The 22,115-nt window shown below is 27.2% G+C and overlaps 2 protein-coding genes across 2 annotated transcripts; both read left to right on the top strand.

Moving 5' to 3' along the window:
* The first annotated feature begins 9,585 nt into the window (after nucleotides 1–9,585).
* On the top strand, nucleotides 9,586–14,874 carry LOC148199851 (protein DETOXIFICATION 16-like). The gene is made up of 8 exons (XM_088114327.1): nucleotides 9,586–9,812; nucleotides 10,987–11,531; nucleotides 12,069–12,155; nucleotides 12,303–12,359; nucleotides 12,454–12,692; nucleotides 13,385–13,503; nucleotides 13,615–13,701; nucleotides 14,624–14,874. Exons 1-8 carry the CDS (start codon nucleotides 9,615–9,617, stop codon nucleotides 14,696–14,698), a joined length of 1,407 nt encoding a protein of 468 aa, XP_087970453.1. The 5' UTR covers nucleotides 9,586–9,614; the 3' UTR covers nucleotides 14,699–14,874.
* Nucleotides 14,875–15,604: 730 nt separating this feature from the next.
* LOC124833006 (protein DETOXIFICATION 16-like) lies at nucleotides 15,605–20,526 on the top strand. Its single transcript, XM_088114371.1, has 8 exons — nucleotides 15,605–15,802; nucleotides 17,026–17,570; nucleotides 18,096–18,182; nucleotides 18,330–18,386; nucleotides 18,495–18,733; nucleotides 19,057–19,175; nucleotides 19,317–19,403; nucleotides 20,302–20,526. The coding sequence occupies exons 1-8, from the start codon at nucleotides 15,605–15,607 to the stop codon at nucleotides 20,374–20,376; spliced, it is 1,407 nt and encodes a 468-aa protein (XP_087970497.1). The 3' UTR covers nucleotides 20,377–20,526.
* Nucleotides 20,527–22,115: the final 1,589 nt, after the last annotated feature.

Genomic DNA, 22,115 nt, shown 5'->3' with positions numbered 1-22,115 from the left:
TTTGTTGGTAAATATATTTGATAAGAATGTTATTAAAAGTAACATTTGTTAATAACTATTGAGTACCAATATTTATCAATAAATAAAAATAATTATAGAAGATCAAATTTCGTAATAATTATAATAGTTTTTACAAAGACATAACTAATGAATTTCAGTCAGTCAGTTTTCCTTAAAAACATTTAAATTATCAACATATTTTGAATATTAGCGACTAAACATATCTACCGATAATTTCAAATTTTTGTAGTGTCTTACGTTATTAAAGTGGGTTAAGCCAATTCATTCAAGGTCCAATAATTTAACTTCAGTTGGATTGGATAAAACCAATATTATAAAATTATTATAAATATCAGCTTAGCTTCTAAAATACATATATAAATTAAATACATGTATTTAAATTAAAAATTGAATAATATTTGTTATTAAACAGCAAACACGGTTTCGTGTATTTACTTTTTTATTATATTACAGTAATATAATTTTATTATTTTTATAAGTAATTAATTGAAAAATATAAAAAAAATACAATATATATAAATATAATTTTTAAAAAATAATATTAAAAAAATTTAGTGGTTATTTTTAAAAGTAAAAAATATTTAGTTATTTGAAAACAAAGATAATTTATTTAATTACTTAATTTATTGAAAATAAATTATTTTTTATTTATTAAAAAGTAAAATTATTTTATTAAAAGATGATACAGAAAAGTTATCAAATAGTGTATTTTCTTTATATAGTGATATAAGTGATTCTGTACGAAAAATAAAAATAAAGAATGTTTTAAATTAATTTTTATTTATTTATTAAATAAAATACTACTGAGTATTTTTTTAATTGATTCAGTTTAAATAAACTTTCATCAATTCTAACAAGTTTAACCAGTTTTTAATTATATTTTTATTCTTTAATAAGTTTTCCATAGGTAGATTTTATAATTTCTTTTTAAGCTATCTCGTTCTCCAATCAAATCCGATTTTCAAAACAAAAGAGTATGAATTTTTTATGACATTAATTAAACGTATTTTTAATCATCCATATCTTTCATTAACACCAATTATTTCATTTTCCACTCTAATATCTCCTTATTCATACATAAATATTCATTAAAAGAGTGTTATTGCTAGTTGAACATGTTTGTATATATTTAAATTTCAGAATACGAGGTAAAAAAAGAACATATAGAAATATATTTAACAATACATAATTTCGTAGTTGTTGCCACATTATTAAGGGCATCTTAATTAGAGAAAAAGACAATGCTAATTAATACACAATAACAAAGAAAGACTTTTTTTCTTAGTAATTAGACATAGTTGGTCACATCACATACGTAACAATATCTTCTCAATTTGTATAACCTCCATTGTAAAAATATTGATGTTTTACGAATTCCAAATTTCATGGGATTTTTTTCACATACAATTCTATTTAAAATAACAATGTGTGTTGATAAAAAAAAAAGTATAGATTAAATATATCAATTATGGACGAAGTTTAACTCTTTTCAATCAAACTTATATTCGAAATGGGTGAACTGATTTTCAAATAACTTTCCAATATATCTCAAATTAAAAATATTACGTGAAAGATCTTAAGTCAGAAGTATAATAAATAAATTTTAACGTAATTTTTTTATTTTTGGACGTTGATAAATCAGTTAATATATTAAATAAGTAAACAAATTAAAATTTATATTTGAATTTTGGTTTTTTTATAAATATTTGTATTTATTGTGTTTCATTTTGTATTTATTTTTATTGTGGGTGATCTTCAATCATTTAACGTGTAAATTATGCAATTGGGCATTGTTGATTCAAGTAAAGGCCATAAATGAATACATATTTGTTGCATCACAACCAATATGAACTCATTAATCAATGCACACATTCATATAACATTAAAAGCATTTTGTCAATGCAACCTTTTGATATTTCTTTATGTTAATCTAATTTTATTGTAAGGTTTTTCTAACTTCTTATTTGCTTAAACCTTTCCATTTCTTTTGACTCATATTTTTGTAACAAAGTAGCATTGAAAAGTCCTTCTTTCATTGTAATAGACTTCGTTGAGATCTATCACTTTAAAAAAATATAATATTTTGATAAAAGTTAAAATGATAAAATTATGTTATTTAGATATTTAAATTTCTAAGTATAGCATCTTATTTTACTGAAAAAGTGAGTAAAATAATATTTGATTTCTAACATGAATTTTATGGTATTATACATTTCTTATGATGAAATCAGTTCAGTTTAATTGTAATATGTTTATTTATTTTATAAACTATAATAGCTTACTTTCTATTTTGTTTGTGTTTTGTGTTTGTTGTTTTTCTTTTGGAACGATCACTTTTATCAATGTAAGTAGATGAAAAATCAGAAAGTGATGTATTCTAAAAGATGTTGGTGCAGGTATATAGATATAGGATTGTGAAAACTAAGTTTAGCTTCTATATTTCGAAAGCTTTGTAGTTTTATAATAAGCTTTTATTTCCTTGAAGTTGTTTATGTAGAACCTAATATATATACTAGCATGATTGTTTTTGGATAACTAATAGTATATTGACGTGTCTGTAATTATTTATGAAATATATATATATATATATATATATATATATATATATATAATATTTGAAAATAATATTATGTAAATGACAACTAATTAGAGAACAAAATAAATATATATAAAACATTTAAATATAAACTTAAATTTACCACTCCCTTCTCGTTAAGTATCTGATTTATCACTTAAAAATTGGTTATAGGAAAACATATACAATACTCAAAATTTCATTTTATGTTCTTAAAAAGAATTTTAATATAAAAATATAATTTTTTTCAAACATAATTTTCATACAAGAATATAAGAATTTTCCAAAAAGAATTTACATGCAAAATATATAAGAATACTTAAATTAAATTAGTGAGTGTAACAACTTAAAATAAAAAAAGACAAGTATGAAACTCTTATTTTAGTGTCAAATAGAGCAAGAGTTATCTCTCTTCATTATAAAAATGGAATAGAACAAGTGAGACGAAACTAAACAATAAATTGATATTTTATTGTTTTTAAGTAACATATAATATATGAAAAATAAGTAGATGCAATAAGTTTTATACTTTATAGAATTAGGAAAAAAATAACAAGTGAGGACAAAAATATAAAAAAAAAATCTTAATTTGTTTCTCTACATAATTCATCTATTTTTAAGATGTTTAATTTTAGATTTTAATATTCATTAAAATTAAAAGAGGTATATTATAAAAAAATTGAAAATCCTCCTCCATCCTCTGCTGCTTTTTGTAATCCTTTCCGATTTATTTCAACAACTTTATTTTCAATTATTTACTTAAATAAGTTATCTTTTTCTTATACTATTTTTTTTTTCAGTTTCTTTTATAGCTTTTACTTTTTTTTTTCTCATTGACTTTATACAATATGTTTGTACATTATCAAAACAAATCATACTTTTGAGAAGTATCTTCATTTTCAAAGATTTAATTAACAAAAAATTAACTATAAAGAAGTATTGTTTTTTAAGTCTAATTCAATCTCAAAAAATCAATTTATTAAATAAGATTTACATTTCACTTATATATTACAATTTAGTTTTATCTCTCGATTTGAGACTTTTAATCGTAGAGTGAGTTACATGAGAAGGACTCTATGTTGTTGAGTCCACAAATTCTGAGTGCAGCGTTGAAGATATTTATTTCATTAACGAGCCCTATGAGTATCGGACAGACCCTGTATGATTAATGGACATGGTAGCATTAATACTATTTAATGAGACTACAGACTAAATCGTTAGAAGAAGAAGAAAAAAGATAGTGAATTTTGAAGTCTCACCCATTTTCATACACAAACAGATACAGTTCTCAGAAATCACACCTTCGTGCTGTGAATTTCATTTGCAACGTAATTTATAGACCAACACTTCTTCTGCCTTTTTCACTTCACAAATGCTGTTTCAATTCAAAAATTAAATGAAAAGGAAAGAAACGTCAAAAGCGGGTGTTACCAAAAAAAAATAAAAAAAATACCGCTTGAAATAATTTTTTTTATCTTTGATACTATTTTTTCTTATTTTTTTTAAAAAATAAAAAAATATTTTTTAATAATCATCTCGTCTTTATAACGTCTTAAATGAATATAAATATATACATAATTAAAAAAATAAAGAAATGATATCTTTTCTATCAAATATTGGTGATACCAAAGGATTATTTCCGAAGGTCTTTGAGCCGTCCATATTGACTTTGGTGAATTAACTTACCAAAGGATATATGACCCTCGGTAAGATGCTGGTATAATTAATTCCAACAGACTTGGGTTTCCCTCTGCCAACTTTCATTTTTCGAGCCAAAGTTTCCCTTTCTTTCTTCGAACCCTCACCAACATTCCCCCTTTCACCAGCATTCCCTCTTTCTTCGAGCCATCGAACCCTCACCAACATTCCCCAAATCTGCAAGGTTTCATTCACGAACGTCGCCTCCCTCCTTCGCACAGGCATTCGCACTTCATTCGCGCAAGCATTCTTCGGTGGCGGTTCGTTCTATGGTTGCAGGGGTTGCGTAACAAAGTGGTTGTCGCTGCGTCAGGAGGGCTTCGTGGAGGAGTCGACAACGATGACGAGGGGCTTCCTGGTGCGTTAAGAGCAGTGTGGGGTTCGTGGAGGAGGCAACAACCGAAGACAACACACCTGCTCGACTTCTCTCGCGTCGATATGTAAGTCTCTTCACTCCTCATTTTTCCTATTTTTCATCTTCTTTTCACTGTTTTGCTTTAATTTTTAGCTTTTATAATTTGTTCCAAACTTGTTCTAAACCATTTTACCATGGAAAATATTAGTGGAGCATTTTGTGTAAAGCTCCTTGATTAGTTGATTGTGTGGCCTGCCCAAAATGACAAACTATCTTCACCTTAGTGATTGATATCTTATTCATCTTGTTTGCTGCTTATTTTCAGTGTTTTAAAACATGCAACAACCGTGGAAGTTGCATTTAGTCTCGAAGTTTCATCAACCTCCCTCGAGACATATGGCACAAGCAAAGCTATAGATAATGGCACAAACAATGGCTCGCTGTCTACATATTTTGCTAAAGAAAAAATTCATATCCTAGTGGTTTAGTTTAGGATCATTGCTTTTGTTTAAAGGTTTTGAATTCACAAAACCTCTTCCAATTAATTAGGTTTGGAAGTGAAGCAGGGCTTACTTGTATTTCATAGAGACTTCTCTCCCTCTGCTGGTATTCAAGAAAGCCAGACTCCCATTGCTTTTCATAACTCTTCATTGACCTTGCTAATCCTCCCTATCACTTTTTTATTACTGAATACAAAAATTGAACTCTAATTCTTATTAACCTTATATTACTCCTGACTTGGGCCTCTTGGCGAAGGTTGTTTTTTTGCTCATTGACAACAACATCAGCATCTTTATTGTCTACACCAGTACAAACTTTATATTATGCGAGAAAGACTTTCTCTTATTTTTCTTTCTCTCTTATTTGGTCGTTGTCTTCAAATGACTCTAATGTATATTACTAATCTGATTCATCTCTAAAGGAGACTTAATTATTCTCATTATTTGGGTCTATTTTCTTTATAAGAAGGGAGCTCAGTAACTCAGCATTTAATAATGTTAGTTAAAAGATAAAACAATCTAAAATAATACTTTGAAAACGTGAAAAAAGATAAGGAAAAATTAATATTTTCACTTGTTTGTTAATGTTTGTGACAAATCATAATTAAAATATGAATTTAAATAGTATCTTTAAATTACACTTTTACAACTAAAAAGTTGTAACTAAAAAGTTATTTTAATATATATATGCCTAGTTATTAATTTTTTTCTCATTTTAGAGAAAATAAAATTTAAGTATAAATTAAAAATTTTAAATTCCACTTCTGCAATTAAAAAAAAATCCTATTGTACAGTTTTATCTTCTTTCTAGTGCTATTTTAATCTAAATTTGTCTTTTTGTTTTACGTTAGTGATAAGTGTCTCTTAATATAATCTTTAATTTTAAAAGGATTCAAAACAAATTTTAATATGAAATTTATTTATGCTCATTATGAGTTTAAGTTATATTGGACTAGAAAAAAAATATAATTTTTTAATTGTAGGTCAAAATAAATTTCAATGCACTTAACAGTGGATAAGTGTCTCTTCATATAATCTTTAATTTTAAAAGGATTAAAAAAAATTAATATAAAATTTATTTATGCTCACTATGAGTTTAAGTTATATTGGACTAGAAAAAATATAATTTTTTAATTGTAGGTCAAAAAAATTCAAACTTAACATACGGTTTAAATTATTTCAGTTTGATTGAAAGCGACTGATCTATCACCACGGATTTATAATTTTAAACTACTATTTTATTATAATTATTTATTATTTTTAATTATGTAAAATATTTTTAAAAATTAAAATGTTGTTCAATAACTTTTTAATGATATAATATTTATTTGTCATGTAAGTGGACATTTTAATTTTTACTTATTCTTTTTATAATAATCCTTAACAAAAATATATAAATAAACACGTTGATTCAACTATTGTAAATAAATGAGTTTGTATTGTAATTAATGTATACATTTAATTAAAATTATAAAAGTTGTTTAAATTATTCAATTCACTTAATTTAATTATCAATTGAATTATAAAATTTATCATTCTTCTTAAAAGACAGTTTGATAGCTTTATATATAATTCTTGAGTCAAGATAAGTGTTACTAATAATTTATTATCTAAAACAAATTTACTAATAGACATGGGAAAATTAGGAATAGTAAACAGACCATAGATATCAAATATTTGTTTTCTTTCATTCATATTAATTATTAATTAGTGATAAGAAAATATGATATAGTGCACTACAATATTTCATATTGAAACATATAATATAAGTTTGTTGATTAATTTTAAACTTGTTAAAATTACATTGTAAATAAAATAACAATTTTATTAATATATTTATTTCCCCTTTATATTTTTCATGTAGACATATATGACACATATTGTATTTTGGCAACTATTGTGATTGCATCATATTCAATGCCAATTTTCTTTTACTATAATGCTTTTCATGCCCTTTTCAAGGTCATCATGTCCAATCATATAAATCTCTCTGTTTGATAAAGTTGGTCCCATCAATGTCCAATATAAAAATTTCACTATATTTTCAAAAATTAAAAATTACCTTCATTTATAATGATTTTTTGTCTTTTAGCCATTTCTCTTCCATGCATATGTCTCTATTTCAATGCGAGGATTAATAAAATAAAAATATAAATAATGATGTATTTTCTTTTATTTGATTAAGAGAAAAAATAAAATAAAAATCTTCAAATTCGAAACTTGCTTAGGTGATAAATATACCTTCGAACTAAGAATACGTCCATTATTATTATTATTATTATTATTATTATTATTATTATTATTATATTATTATTATTATTTATATACGTATTTATCAAAATTATTTCGATAAATTTATTCGTAAATACTATATTAACTTTTTGAAAATTAAGTTTAACTTACGTGTAAGTTTTTTTCTTACTAGTATAAAAACGTTTACATATATATATATATATATATATATATATATATAAAGTACTGGATAAAATGGGTAGTCATTTTGGTCTCTAATAACATTAGTCATTAATTTTGGTAATTATGTATCAAGAAGATAGTAATTAATACAAATCAACAATTAAATCAGTCATAACTTAATTAGTAATATTATTTTTTCATTTATAGTGATAGAAATTTTAGTCATTATTTACTACAAGTGAATTCTTATGTTAATATATATTATAGGGTTAAATATGTTTTTAATCCCTAAATTATGAATTGATTTTGTTTTTAGTCCTTCTTTCAAACTAAGGTACTTTTCGGTCATTCTCCTCTAGGAAATCATAATTTTTCGTCCTAAAAACTCAACGACGTTAAAAAAAACTGAGCTGGCTAACGGTGGAGTGTCATGTCATTTTTTTTTACAGAGTCAATTTGTCCCTCATCGTATGGTAATGACCAAACAGTATTGATAATGACTGAACGGTTATAATGACTGAATGGTGATTGTAATCGAACAGTATTGGTAATGGTCGAACGATTATAACGACTGAATGGTGATGGTAACCGAACAATGATGGTGACTGAATGATGATAGTGATCGAACGGTGAGGGACAAATTGATTCAGTATCAGAAAAAAAAATGAAGTGGCACTTCACCGTTAGCCAGCTTAGCTTCTTTTTAACGCTGTTAGTTTTAGAGGACGAAAAATTAAGGTTTCCTAAAAGAAGATGACTAAAATGTACCTTACTTTGAATGAGAGACTAAAAACAAATTTGATTGATAGATTAGAGACTAAAAACATATTTAGCCCTGTATTATATAAATTCTTATATACATTAAATAAATTCTTATATACATTACATAAATATGCATTAATTAAGTATTGAATTTCTTTATATTAATATAAGAACTTTTAATGGTATAATAACATATTTCTAATTAACACTTCACATTATATTATTAATTAATTAAATGTTCTTTTAAATATAACCTTTAAATTAATAATTTCAATACTTATCAATCTTATCATATACCTATAGTTAAATAATAATAATAAATATTTAGAGTAAATTTTACTTATAAAGTTATATTGTGATTTAAAATAGTTTAAAGTTAAATAAAATTTGTTTAAAATGCTTCAAAACATTTATTGTGTAACATAGTTTACAAAATTTAATAATATCATTATAGCTTATAATAATATAGCTTGTTTAAGTTTTTTTAATATTTAATGATAAAATTAATAATTTTTTTTGAAATTGATTAAAATAGTTGAATACATTCAATAATAACATTATATATTATTGGAAATAGTTTGAAAAGTTACTAATAGCATTACAACTCTGTTTACTCTTTGAATTGTTTTTAAATCAGGAAATAATTACATCATTTAATAACTATTTAATTTTTTTATATAAAATTTTAATATATAATATGATATCATTTAAGTATGTTACTAAATGGATTAAAGTGAATCACTAAATGCGTTTATTTTTATTTTATTTTTTCTTTACTCATTTTCTAATTCAACTACGTCAACGCGGCGTTTTCGAAAAAACCATGCCACGAAGCCAGTTTCCATGCAAAGAAACAAAAAGCTGTCTATTTTTTTATCTGTTTTCAAAAGTTTTTGAAGATGCCAAATTCTAATTTTCGAATAAAAACATATAGCATTTAATGATATGATGTATTCTAATAATAAATTCAGTCTTTCTTTTTTATCGTTTACAGAAGTTTATATTTATGAGAAAACACTCCCTTTAAGACCAAAAACTATCAATATTGAACAAAAAATTATAGTAAAATCTGCACCTACATTTGAGAATGAACACATGTTAAGATTTATTAATTATTTGTAACAGTAAAGTTATACAGGGTTCTAATTAATGTTATATATTAATGTATTTATATCAATTTAATAAAAAAGTAAATATTTTATTTATGTTTGACCATACTAGGATTTTGTTTATATAGATAGTATTGTGTTGTTGGGGAAAGTACTGTCATTATAGTGAGAAAGAGAGAATGCCGTTGTGGAGAAAGGAGGTGAAAGAAGAAGCAAAGAAACAGCTATGGCTGGCAGGACCTATGATATTTGTGTGTGTGTTTCAGTTCAGTTTGCAGCTTATATCTCTCATGTTTGTAGGTCATTTGAGTGAGATATGTTTGGCTGCTGTATCTCTGTCAACTTCAATTGTCAATTCTACTGGTTTCAATGTCATGGTAAGTTTACACCATTTTCTCTGTGTTATAGTTTACCAACTTCTTGCAGAATGTTTTCTCAGATGAGATCTATACATGCATGTTAATTATAATTACTTTGCATAATTATATGTCATATATATGGAAGTTTTCTTTCTCAGTCACCCCAATTTCAAGTTTTGCATAACTCCTGAAGATATATCTTTCTCAAACAAGAAAAATGTATAAAACTATATAAGTTCAAATTTCATTGTTGATTAAGAGGAAAAGAACAAGCACCAAGTTTATTACAGATCCTTTCTAGTGTTTTGCTTGAGCTGTCAGAGTTTTCAATATACTGGTACATATGTGTTCAACACTGATCATTTTGCAATTGTAGATTTACACAGGTTGATAAGAATCTGGTCTGAATGTGAGTTTGAATTTATTTGGGGAGATCACTTTTTTCCACTTTACTCTCTTTTTAAATGTTGTTAAGTTTTTTTTAAATAAATAAAAAGATAAATAATTTTTTAATTTTAATAAATTATTGTATTTTTTATTTGTTATTTTTATTTCTACTTGTGGTAAATAATAAAAGAGAAATTGTAATTTTGAATTAAAAAATAAATCTTTCAAAACAATATTAAAGAGAATAATTTGAATTAGAGAAATCTATTAAAACTGTAATTGTTATCGTCATTAAGTCCTGTACCAGTAATTTTTAAGTTGGTGTGTGTTGGAACTCAAACATGTTATTAATGTCTTGTTGGGTGGGTAATAAGAATGTCTGTTTTTCTAGGTTCTTCCCTCTTCAAAACCTAAACATCTTTTTCCTATCTCGATGTGCATAATTATTAAGGTTGTCTGCTGGTTGATGTACATAGATTGTTTTAATTTAGGGTTTAACATCTCAAACCAAATCAAATTAATGTTCAATTAATCTTACAGAGAATATAATATTTAACATTTTTTTAACATAAAACTTTAATATAATTAATGGGTTTATAGATATCTTTATATATATATATATATATATATATATATATATATATATATTGTTCATATATTAATATTTTTTTCCTCATAAACTTATAATTTCATACTTAAATTTGATTCCTTATTATCAAATAGCACAACACATATTTTATATAATGTATATATGATTATTATATACACATTTTATTGACTAATGTTGATGGTTCAATTTGCTTAGATGGGTCTATCAAGTGCATTGGACACATTTTGTGGCCAAGCATATGGAGCAAAGCAGTATCACATGCTTGGTGTGCACACCCAAGGAGCCATGGTGGTTCTTATCATTGCTAGCATACCAGTGTCCATTATTTGGGTATACTTAGAGCCTATTCTTGTGCTTTTACATCAAGACAAAGAAGTTGCAAAACTAGCTCAACTATATGCCAGATATTTGATCCCAAGTCTTTCCGCCAATGCTCTTCTTCGATGCATTACTAAGTTCTTACAAACCCAAAACATAGTCTTTCCTATGGTGCTAGCCACTGGCTTGACTAGTTTGTTGCACTTGCTTCTCTGTTGGGTTTTCATTCTAAAACTTGACCTTGGTATCAAAGGATCTGCCATTGCAATTTGCATATCAAATTGGTTTAACACCATAATCTTTGCACTTTACATTCGATTCTCCCCTTCATGCAAACAAACTTGGACTGGTTTCTCTAAGGAAGCATTGCATAACATCCCAAAATTTCTCAGACTTGCCTTTCCTTCAGCAGTCATGGTGTGGTAAGTTCTTGTTTTCTGAACCACAACTTTCTTTCATAGAATATAACAACTTAACATTGCAACCAACATAGTTAATGAGTACATTTTTCATGCATCATTTTAAAGATACACTATTATAAACAAAACTTTTTATAATAGGTAAAACAGAATTTCTATAACAGTAATAGGTTTTTACAGCATCATAAAAAGGATGAGTTTTTTATACCAGAATATTGTCATAATCCGTTTTACTTGTTATATAATTAATTCTATTAAAATATGTACACAACTTAGTCCATACATGACATGCTTTTGTCATCAATTTATCTCTTGAAGCAAAATAAAAATCACTCTTTAATCATCTTAAGATCAAGTTATGTGACTGGTAAAGAAAAGAGTAATGTAATGTAGGGTATATTTTTGGAGGATGGCAATGTACATTTACTTTAATCTTAAACTTGTAAGAACTTGTTTAGTTTCCTTGTCACTAGAATGTGAATGACTGATGCTGAGATATTCTGATTGTTGCTTCTGTTGTATTGTATCATTATGTTGCAGCTTAGAATCATGGACGTTTGAAATAATTGTGATCTTGTCGGGTGTTCTTGCTAATGCGAAGATGGAAACATCTGTTCTTTCTATATGGTTAGTTTTTCTGTTGATATCTGAAGTAATAAGCTAATGTTTGTTCTGGATACTGTATAGAATATGCTGTTATATTTTTATCTTTCTTAATGGAAACCCCACTTCCTTCTCAATGTATGATCAGTTGTATTTCCTTTTGCATCTCAGCCTTAACACGTCTGGTATATTTTGGATGGTACCATTTGGAGTTAGTGCTGCTGGAAGGTTAGTCTTTCTTAGAGAAATGCATTGTTTATATGGTAATACCATATATTATTGACCATAACATGTCTAACTACATGTTATACCTCTCAAACAGTACAAGGATCTCAAATGAATTAGGAGCTGGTAGACCAAAAGCTGCATATTTAGCAGTTAAAGTCACCATGTTCATGGCCTTTTTGGTGGGGCTTGTAGAATTTTCTGTCCTTATGTCGTTATGGAAAGTTTGGGGGCGTGCTTTTACCAATGTGCATGAAGTTCTCACACATGTGATTTCCATGATGCCAATTCTTGCAAGTTCTGCCTTTGTAGATTCAATTCAAACAGCATTTCAAGGTATTGAATAAGTTCATTCAATGATGAGGTTCAAAAAGTCCATTTTTCCATTTCCCTTTGGTTTAATCCTTTTCGACATCCCTATTTATGTACGAATGTCTCAATTGGGTCCTCGTTTTTTAAAGTGTATCAAAATGGTCCTTAATTTTGAAAATTGATATCAATTGAGTCCTTTCCGTTAAGTTGGCTGGACGGCGTTAAAAAAATTGATGAGTGGATGCTGAGATGACGAACGAACGCTCGTCCACCAGAGAACGAACGCTCGTCGACCTCTTACTGCTGGACGACCGTTCGTTCCACACTGGACGACCGTTCGTTCGGTGGTCGACAAGCGTTCGTTTGCTGGTGGACGAGCGTTCGTTCGCTGGTGGACGAGCGTTCGTTCGTCATCTCAGCATCCACTCATCAATTTTTTTAACGCCGTCCAGCCAACTTAACGGAAAGGACTCAATTGATATCAATTTTCAAAATTAAGGACCATTTTGATACACTTTAGAAAACAAGGACCCATCTGAGACATTCGTACATAAATAGGGATGTCGAAAAGGATTAAACCTTTCCCTTTTGATTGAATGTTCAAGAATTGCATTAAATTGATTCAACGAAAACAAAGTAATCTCATCCAATTCCATTATTTCTCTTATATTTTCATTATATTATAGAATGTGAACTTTTTCACTGATTATGAACAGGTGTTGCCAGAGGATGTGGTTGGCAGAAACTTGGTGCATATATCAATCTAGGATCTTATTATATTTTGGGTGTTCCTTTTTCCGTTGTCTCAGCTTTTGTATTCCACATGAAGGGACAGGTAAATTAGCCATTTAACTTTTTAAAAAAGATCTTACAGTAAATATCAATGTGTAATTTATTAACAGCTGAAACTATTAAATATTAATGTGTTGATTCTTGATGAGTACAGGGGCTATTTTTAGGGATTGTATTAGCACTTACTGTGCAAGTGGTGTGTTTTCTTCTTCTCACCTTACAGGCCAATTGGGAGAAAGAAGTAAGTGTTGAGAAAAACTCACGTTATACACACTCTCTGATATTTTTCTTAGACTGAATATGTTATTTATTGATAATTGAAGGGTAAATAGTCGTGATACTTGCAATATTACGGAAATAAAAATAAAATCTGAAATGAAATTTCAACTATCTTAAAAATAAAATTTGTCTAATCTATCATAAAATATAATGTATCTAAATAAATAGAAAATCATAACTACTTGTTCCTATTTTATCTCTATCAAAATAAAACTAAATATTACTAGACCTAAAACTAATAAAATAAGATTTAAACAAAATTATTAATAAAACTCTAAAAGTTAAGTTTATCTCAAGAGTAAGTTATCTTATCTTCAACTCAATTTGTTAACCAATTCTATTTGTACTAATATAATTTTGGGTTTTTGACTTTATTTTTATTGAAAATTTTATGTCAACTAAACGTATGATCAATTTAGAATATATAAATGAATATAAATTTTACTTAACAAGTCAGTTTTGTATGATTAAGTTGAATTTAAAGTTCACTTCTTAATCATTTTATCAATTGGTTTTACACAATTAAATTTGTCTTAAACCTGTGATCTAAATTTTGTTTTTACAAATGTGATTGTAGATTTCACAAGATTGAACTTGCCTTAAACCAGTGTTATATGAAATTTTGTTTTTACAAATATGATTCTATATCTTTTGAATGTGCTCTAATGAAGTTTTAGTGTCTTCCTTGTAATATCTCACTATGAAGCAAGTGTGATGCAATGTCATATATTGAAGCAATTATTTCTGATCAATTGTACGTCTAATTATATTAGGGGAACTTTAAAATAAATTTATTGTAAGTGATTAAACTAATTAGTTCTCTTAATTTGATTCTTTGGTGGTTGTTCCTTGACTAATATCGGTTTGTTTTGTTTATTGTTCAGGCAGAAAGGGCAGTTGCAAGAGTAAGAAACAGTGAAGCCAATGTTGAGGACCAAAATATTGATGTTGCTTCATAGTTTAACAATATTTGTTCTAAGTAGAGCACTTATCTTGGAAAATTAATGTTGTTTAATTATATGAATCCCAAACTTAGCATCAATGTACTTAAGCACAACATAATTATAACTTTGTAGCACACACTCTCAAAACAATAACCGTCAATTTTCTGAGAAATTATGAACCAATTTCTTTTAGTCTATATTCTGGTGCAATAAAATAAAATAAAATGTGTGAAGAAAAAAGGAAAGTGAGTAAAAAATATTTATTTGCTGAGAAGTAAAAGTAACATTAAAATGAAATAAAATTGTCATGGTAAAGTAATAAATAAATTAAAATAGTGTTACTGTTTTTATCGGATTTTTGCAAGGAAGATTTTTTTCAAGATGGAATATGAGACTTTGAAGACATTCATTTATTACAGAAATTTTCTAACGTCAATAAAAATTTAAAAATATTAATATTGAGTGATGAAAAGAAATTAAGTAAGTTTTTCATGTTATATTTATAAGTTCATGAGTAAATTAATATAGATATATTAATCAGGTTCTACTACTTGAATTTTTTTTTTAATAATAATTATTGTACACTGGTCAACGCAAATCCAAAGCTAATGATTAGTCAATCCTTCAAAATCTCTAAAACAAAAACAACCAGTTGTTAGCAATGTTAGTAATTCATCTTGAATGTTAAGAATACCTCAAGTTATTAATAAGATAAAATTGGATGGTAATTAGGTTAATTTTAAACAAAAATTCATTTGAAAACCTATAAATATTTTACAGGATTCTAATTAATGTTTTATGTATTTTTATCAATTTAATAAAAGTAAATATTTTATTTACCTTTTTACCGTGAGGATTTTGTTTATATAGATAGTATTGTGTTGTTGGGGAAAGTACTGTCATTATAGTGAGAAAGAGAGAATGCCGGTGTGGAGAAAGGAGATGAAAGAAGAAGCAAAGAAACAGCTATGGCTGGCAGGACCTATGATATTTGTGTGTGTGTTTCAGTTCAGTTTGCAGCTTATATCTCTCATGTTTGTAGGTCATTTGAGTGAGATATGTTTGGCTGCTGTATCTCTGTCAACTTCAATTGTCAATTCTACTGGTTTCAATGTCATGGTAAGTTTACACCATTTTCTCTGTGTTATAGTTTACCAACTTCTTGCAGAATGTTTTCCCAGATGAGATCTATACATGCATGTTAATTATAATTACTCTGCATAATTATATGTCATATATGGAAGTTTTCTTTCTCAGCCACACCATTTTCAAGTTTTGCATAACTCCTGAAGATATATCTTTCTCAAACAAGAAAAATGTATAAAACAATAAGTACAAATTTCATTGCTGATTAAGAAGAAAAGAACATGCACCAAGTTTATGACAGATCCTTTCTAGTTTTTTGCTTGAGCTGCCAGAGTTTTGAATATCAGATTATGATCTCAATATACTGGTAGATATGTATTCAACACTATTCATTTTGGAATTGTAGATTTACACAAGTTGATAAGAATCTGGGTTGAATGTGAGTTGAATTTATTTGGGGAAGACACTTTTTTTCACTTTACTCTCTTTTTAAATGTTGTTAAGTTTTTTTAAAATAAATAAAAAGATAAATAATTTTTTTAATTTTAATAAGTTCTTGTATTTTTTATCTGTTGTTTTTATTTCTACTTGTTGTAAACAGTAAAAGAGTAATTGTAATTTTGAATTAAAAAAAAATCTTTCAAAACAATTAACCCCTAAAAAAATAAAGAGAATAATTTGAATTACAGAAATCGATTAAAACTATAATTATTATTATTATTATTATTAATAAGTCCTGTACCAGTAATTTTTTGGGTTTGTGTCTGTTGGAACTCAAACATGTTATTAATGTCTTGTTGGAATAAGAATGTCTGTTTTCTAGGTTCTTCCTGTTCAAAACCTAAACATCTTTTTCCTATCTTGATGTGCAAAATTATTAAGGTTGTCTGCTGGTTGATGTACATAGATTGTTTTAATTTAGGGTTTAACATCTCAAACCAAATCAAACTAATGTTCAATTAATCTTACAGAGAATATAATACTTTAACATTTTTTAACCTAAAAAACTTTAATATAATAGGTTTATAGATATCTTTTTTTATATATATTGTTCATATATTAATATTTTTTTCCTCATAAACTTATAATTTCATACGTAAATTCTTTACATTATTAATTCAAATTTATTACATTTCAATTTGATTTAATAGAATGAGTAACTCATTATTATCAAATAGTACAACACATGTTTTATATTATGTATATGATTATTATACACATGTTATTGACTAATGTTGATGGTTCAATTTGCTTAGATGGGTCTATCAAGTGCATTGGACACATTTTGTGGCCAAGCATATGGAGCAAAGCAGTATCACATGCTTGGTGTGCACACCCAAGGAGCCATGGTGGTTCTTATCATTGCTAGCATACCAGTGTCCATTATTTGGGTATACTTAGAGCCTATTCTTGTTCTTTTACATCAAGACAAAGAAGTTGCAAAACTAGCTCAACTATATGCCAGATATTTGATCCCAAGTCTTTCGGCCAATGCTCTTCTTCGATGCATTACTAAGTTCCTACAAACCCAAAACATAGTCTTTCCCATGGTGCTAGCCACTGGCTTGACTAGCTTGTTGCACTTGCTTCTCTGTTGGGTTTTCATTCTAAAACTTGACCTTGGTATCAAAGGATCTGCCATTGCAATTTGCATATCAAATTGGTTTAACACCATAATCTTTGCACTTTACATTCGATTCTCCCCTTCATGCAAACAAACTTGGACTGGTTTCTCTAAGAAATCATTGCATAACATCCCAAAATTTCTCAGACTGGCCTTTCCCTCAGCAGTCATGGTGTGGTAAGATCTTGTTTTTTGAACCACATCTTTCTTTCATAGAATATAACAACTTAGCATTGCAAGAACATAGTTAATGAGTACATTTTCATGCATCATTTTAAAGATACACTACTAGTATACACTGGACTTTTTATGACATAAAAAGGATTTATTATGACAAATATTATAGCTTTTAAATTGTAAAAGTTATAGAAAATTCACTCTTTATGTGACATTGAGACATTGCGAAAACATGTCCTAGTAAATTAGTTTTACTTGTCATAAAATTAATCCTATTAAAATATGTACACAACTTACTCCATACATGCCATGCTTTTGTCATCAATTTAGCTCTATAAGCAAAACAAATATCACTATGTAATCATCTTAAGATCATGTTATGTGACTTTTGGAGGATGGCAATGTACATTTACTTTAATCTTACTTGTAAGAACTTGTTTCGTTTCCCTTGTGACTAGAATGTGAATGACTGATGCTGAGATATTCTGATTGTTGCTTCTGTTGTATTGTATCATTATGTTGCAGCTTGGAATCATGGACGTTTGAAACAATTGTGATCTTGTCTGGTATTCTTGCTAATGGGAAATTGGAAACATCGGTTCTTTCTATATGGTTAGTTTTTTTGTTGATATCTGAATTGATAAGCTAATGTTTGTTCTGTGTATACAGTATGCTATTATATTTTTATCTTTCTTAATGGAAACCCCACTTTCTTTCCTTCTTAATGTATGATAAGTTGTATTTCTTTTTGCATCTCAGTCTTAACACGTCTGGTATATTTTGGATGGTACCATTTGGAGTTAGTGCTGCTGGAAGGTTAGTCTTTCGTAGAGAATTGCATTGTTTATATGGTAATAACATATGTAATGAACTTTGCATATTATTGACCATAACATGGCTAACTACATTCTACCTCTCAAACAGTACAAGGATCTCAAATGAATTAGGAGCTGGTAGACCAAAAGCTGCATATTTAGCAGTTAAAGTCACCATGTTCATGGCCCTTTTGGTGGGGCTTGTAGAATTTTCTATCCTTATGTCGTTATGGAAAGTTTGGGGGCGTGCTTTTACCAATGTGCATGAAGTTCTCACACATGTGATTTCCATGATGCCAATTGTTGCAAGTGCTGCTTTTGTAGATTCAATTCAAACAGCATTTCAAGGTATTGAATAAGTTCAATCAATGATCAGGTTCAAAAAGTCCATTTTTCCATTTCCCTTTTGATTAAATGTTCAAGATTGCATTAAATTGATTCAACGAAAACAAAGTAATCTCATCCAGTTCCATCATTTCTCTTGTATTACCATTCATTTAATACATAATACAAGAGTAAAATGTTTATAAAAATGTAAATTTTTGTATTTTTTCAAGAAAGAATAAAGTAAAAAGTAGAGAAGGATAATGTTAAATGAACTAAAAAATTTAGGTACGTCAAAGAATCATTTTTCATTATAAAATGTGAACTTTTTCACTGATTATGAACAGGTATTGCCAGAGGATGTGGTTGGCAGAAACTTGGTGCATATATCAATCTAGGATCTTGCTATATTTTGGGTATTCCTTTTTCCGTTGTCTCAGCTTTTGTATTCCACATGAAGGGACAGGTAAATTAGCCATTTAACTTTTGAGAAAAGATCTTATAGTAAATATCAAAATCCTTCTGGTTTGTAGCTAAGCTAATAGCATTGTGTAATTTATTAACTGAAACTATTAAATATTAATGTGTTGATTCTTGATGAGTACAGGGGCTATTTCTGGGGATTGTATTAGCACTTACTGTGCAAGTGGTGTGTTTTCTTCTTCTCACCTTACAGGCCAATTGGGAGAAAGAAGTAAGTTATCCTATCTTCAACTCAATATGTTATCAATTATGAATATTACCAGAGATAGAAATATGATACTGCAAAATCTTGAATGATTTGTCATTGCTAACATCTTACAAAATATAGAGTTAAGGAATGAGAAAAGATCGAAGAGAAAATCTGATACATACTCATAAAGATGAAAGTTTGCTACAAGACCATGGTCCATTTTCCCCTTTAAATAACTAAAGATTTGTTTTATGTACTGTTAGTTTCCAGTCAACTAGAAATAAGGTCAATTTAGAGTATATAAATGATGTAAATCTCAATTTAGAGTATATAAATGATGTAAATCTCACTTTACAAGCCTATTTTATGGGGTTTAATTAGGCTTAAAGAACACTTCTTAACCTGGTATCACTTCTTAACCTGGTATCACAGTTTTTAACCAGTTCTAGTTCTACTAATATAATTTTGGGTTTTTGATCTTATTTTTGTGGGAAATTCCAGAGATAAAATCAATTTAAAATATACAAGTTGATGAAAATCTCATCTAACAAGTCGGTTGTATGTTATTAAGTTTAGTTTAAAATTCACTTTTTAATAATTTTATCAAATTAGTTTCACTCGATTGAACTTGTCTTAAACATGTGTTCTATGAAATTTTGTTTGTGATTCTAGATCTTTTGAATATGCTCTAAAGAAGTTTTAGTGTCTTTCTTGTGATATCTCACCATGAAGCAATTGTGTTACAATGTCATATATTCAAGCAATTATTTCTGACCAATTGTACATCTAATTTATATATTAGGGGAACTTTAAGAAAACTTTAAGATAAATTTATTGTAAGTGATTAAACTAATTAGTTTTCTTAATTTGATTCTTTGGTGGTTGTTCCTTAACTAATATCAGTTTGTTTATTGTTCAGGCAGAAAGGGCAGTTGCAAGAGTAAGAAACAGTGCAGCCAAAGTTGAAGGCCAAAATGTTGATGTTGCTTCATAGTTTAACAATATTTGTTCTAAGTAGAGCACTTATCTTGGAAAATTAATGTTGCTTAATTATATGAATCCCAAAAAATCAACGTTCAAATGAAAGAAAATTGTCATGGTAAAGTAATAAATAAATTAAAATAATGTTATTGTTTTTATCGGATTTGGATGGAGGAATTTCAAGATGGAATATGAGACTTTGAAGAATTAAATTGTTGTTTCATAGTGAAAGAATTCCAATTTACAAAGAGAAATGAAGACAATCATTTATTGCACAAATTTTTTAACGTTCAATTCAATAAAAAATTGAAAAATATTATATATTAAGTGATGAAAAGAAATTAAGTAAGCCTTTCATAAATGTTATATTTATAAGTTCATGAATAAATGAATATAGATATGTTAATCAGGTTCTATTACTTGAAATCTTTCGAAAAATGATAATTATCATATTTATATATTCAAATTCTTTGATTTTTAGTTTCAAATATATTTTTTTTTCCGAATATATTGAAATTCAAGTATTTCAGATCAATCGAGTAAATATAATTATCCATTCATTTTATTATGAATATATATAAAAGAGAGAATCTTTTTATACTTTCTATTCCTCCTAATATTTGATTTCTAACTTGCTTTCCACTTTATGTTGCCATTATTATCTTTTACTTTTGGATTTTTGTCTGCATTATTATAACAAAAAAAAAGTTTTACATTATTTTTTATAACTTTTTAACAACGCATATTGTAAGACCCATAAAAAAAAAAAAATATATATATATATATATATATATATATATATATTTATAGTAGTAAATTTTAGTATTTTATTAGTAATAATAATTTTAATGGATAGAAAAATGTAAATTTTGGATATAAAATTATAGTAATTTTAGAAGGAGAGGTTCAAATTTTTGGTAACTTATTTAGTAAATTTTTTTAAAATTGAATAGTAAAAAGTAAATAGTAAATAGTAAAAAGTGAATAGTAAAAAAAATTTTCAGCATTTGGATTCCTTAGCATGGAAGAAAGTAGTAGGTAGAAATTAGGATCAGATTTGGTGAGAAAATGATTGAAATATTATTTTTAAATAATATTAAAATAATAAATAATATTAAAATATTAATGAATAGTAAATTTTTTTTTTACTATAAATAGCCATGGGAGGGAAGGTTATTCTGCACCAAGAGAAGAGGAATCAAGTGAGAGCTTGAGAAATAGAGAAAAAAAAAAGAGTTAGGGAGAAATTTTTAGTTGCAAGAAGAGTAGAGGTTCTGAAGGGTTTCGGAGAAATAAATTCAGAGCGAGAGAAGTCTGGAATAGAGGTAGGGGAGCTAACCTTTCTATGTTTTTATATTATGATTTAATAGTTCTATGCTTTTATATTATGATTTAGTATTGTTTTATTACTATTCATATATTGAAATTCCGCTGTGTGAATACTGTTAATGCTTACTGTATGTTAATCTATATTGAAATTCAGTGTTAATATTATATGTTGTTGTTCTGAATCTGTAAATAAGAAATTTGTTAAAAACTAGTTGAGGAACACTTTGGCTAAGGAAAGACTTGGTACTTAAGTTGTCCATTGTGACGCACCTCTCTTTCCTGGAAGTCTACTCGACAAGTTTTTAACTTAAATCCTATTGAACAGATTGAGTACTGTTAAATTATTATGCAATATATTGAGTTTGTGTTTGATTAATTCATGTTATTGTGGTAGATATGAAATTATGAATTATAATTGTGATT

The sequence above is a fragment of the Vigna umbellata genome, chromosome 4, assembly GCF_029865625.1.
Source record: "Vigna umbellata cultivar VRB3 chromosome 4, Vumbellata_1.0, whole genome shotgun sequence".
In the NCBI taxonomy this organism is placed as follows: Eukaryota; Viridiplantae; Streptophyta; class Magnoliopsida; order Fabales; family Fabaceae; genus Vigna; species Vigna umbellata.
The sequence above is the reverse complement of the archived record's forward strand: the minus strand, read 5'-3'. Positions and strand labels throughout refer to the sequence as shown.

Bases quoted from the DNA above. Each gene is read 5' to 3' on its own strand.
- LOC148199851 (XM_088114327.1), top strand. From the start codon at position 9,615: ATGCCGTTGTGGAGAAAGGAGGTGAAAGAAGAAGCAAAGAAACAGCTA. The intron at 11,532-12,068 runs GTAAGTTCTTGT...ATTATGTTGCAG, and splicing joins CCTTCAGCAGTCATGGTGTG to CTTAGAATCATGGACGTTTG. The intron at 13,504-13,614 runs GTAAATTAGCCA...TGATGAGTACAG, and splicing joins TATTCCACATGAAGGGACAG to GGGCTATTTTTAGGGATTGT.
- LOC124833006 (XM_088114371.1), top strand. From the start codon at position 15,605: ATGCCGGTGTGGAGAAAGGAGATGAAAGAAGAAGCAAAGAAACAGCTA. The intron at 17,571-18,095 runs GTAAGATCTTGT...ATTATGTTGCAG, and splicing joins CCCTCAGCAGTCATGGTGTG to CTTGGAATCATGGACGTTTG. The intron at 18,734-19,056 runs GTATTGAATAAG...GATTATGAACAG, and splicing joins AATTCAAACAGCATTTCAAG to GTATTGCCAGAGGATGTGGT.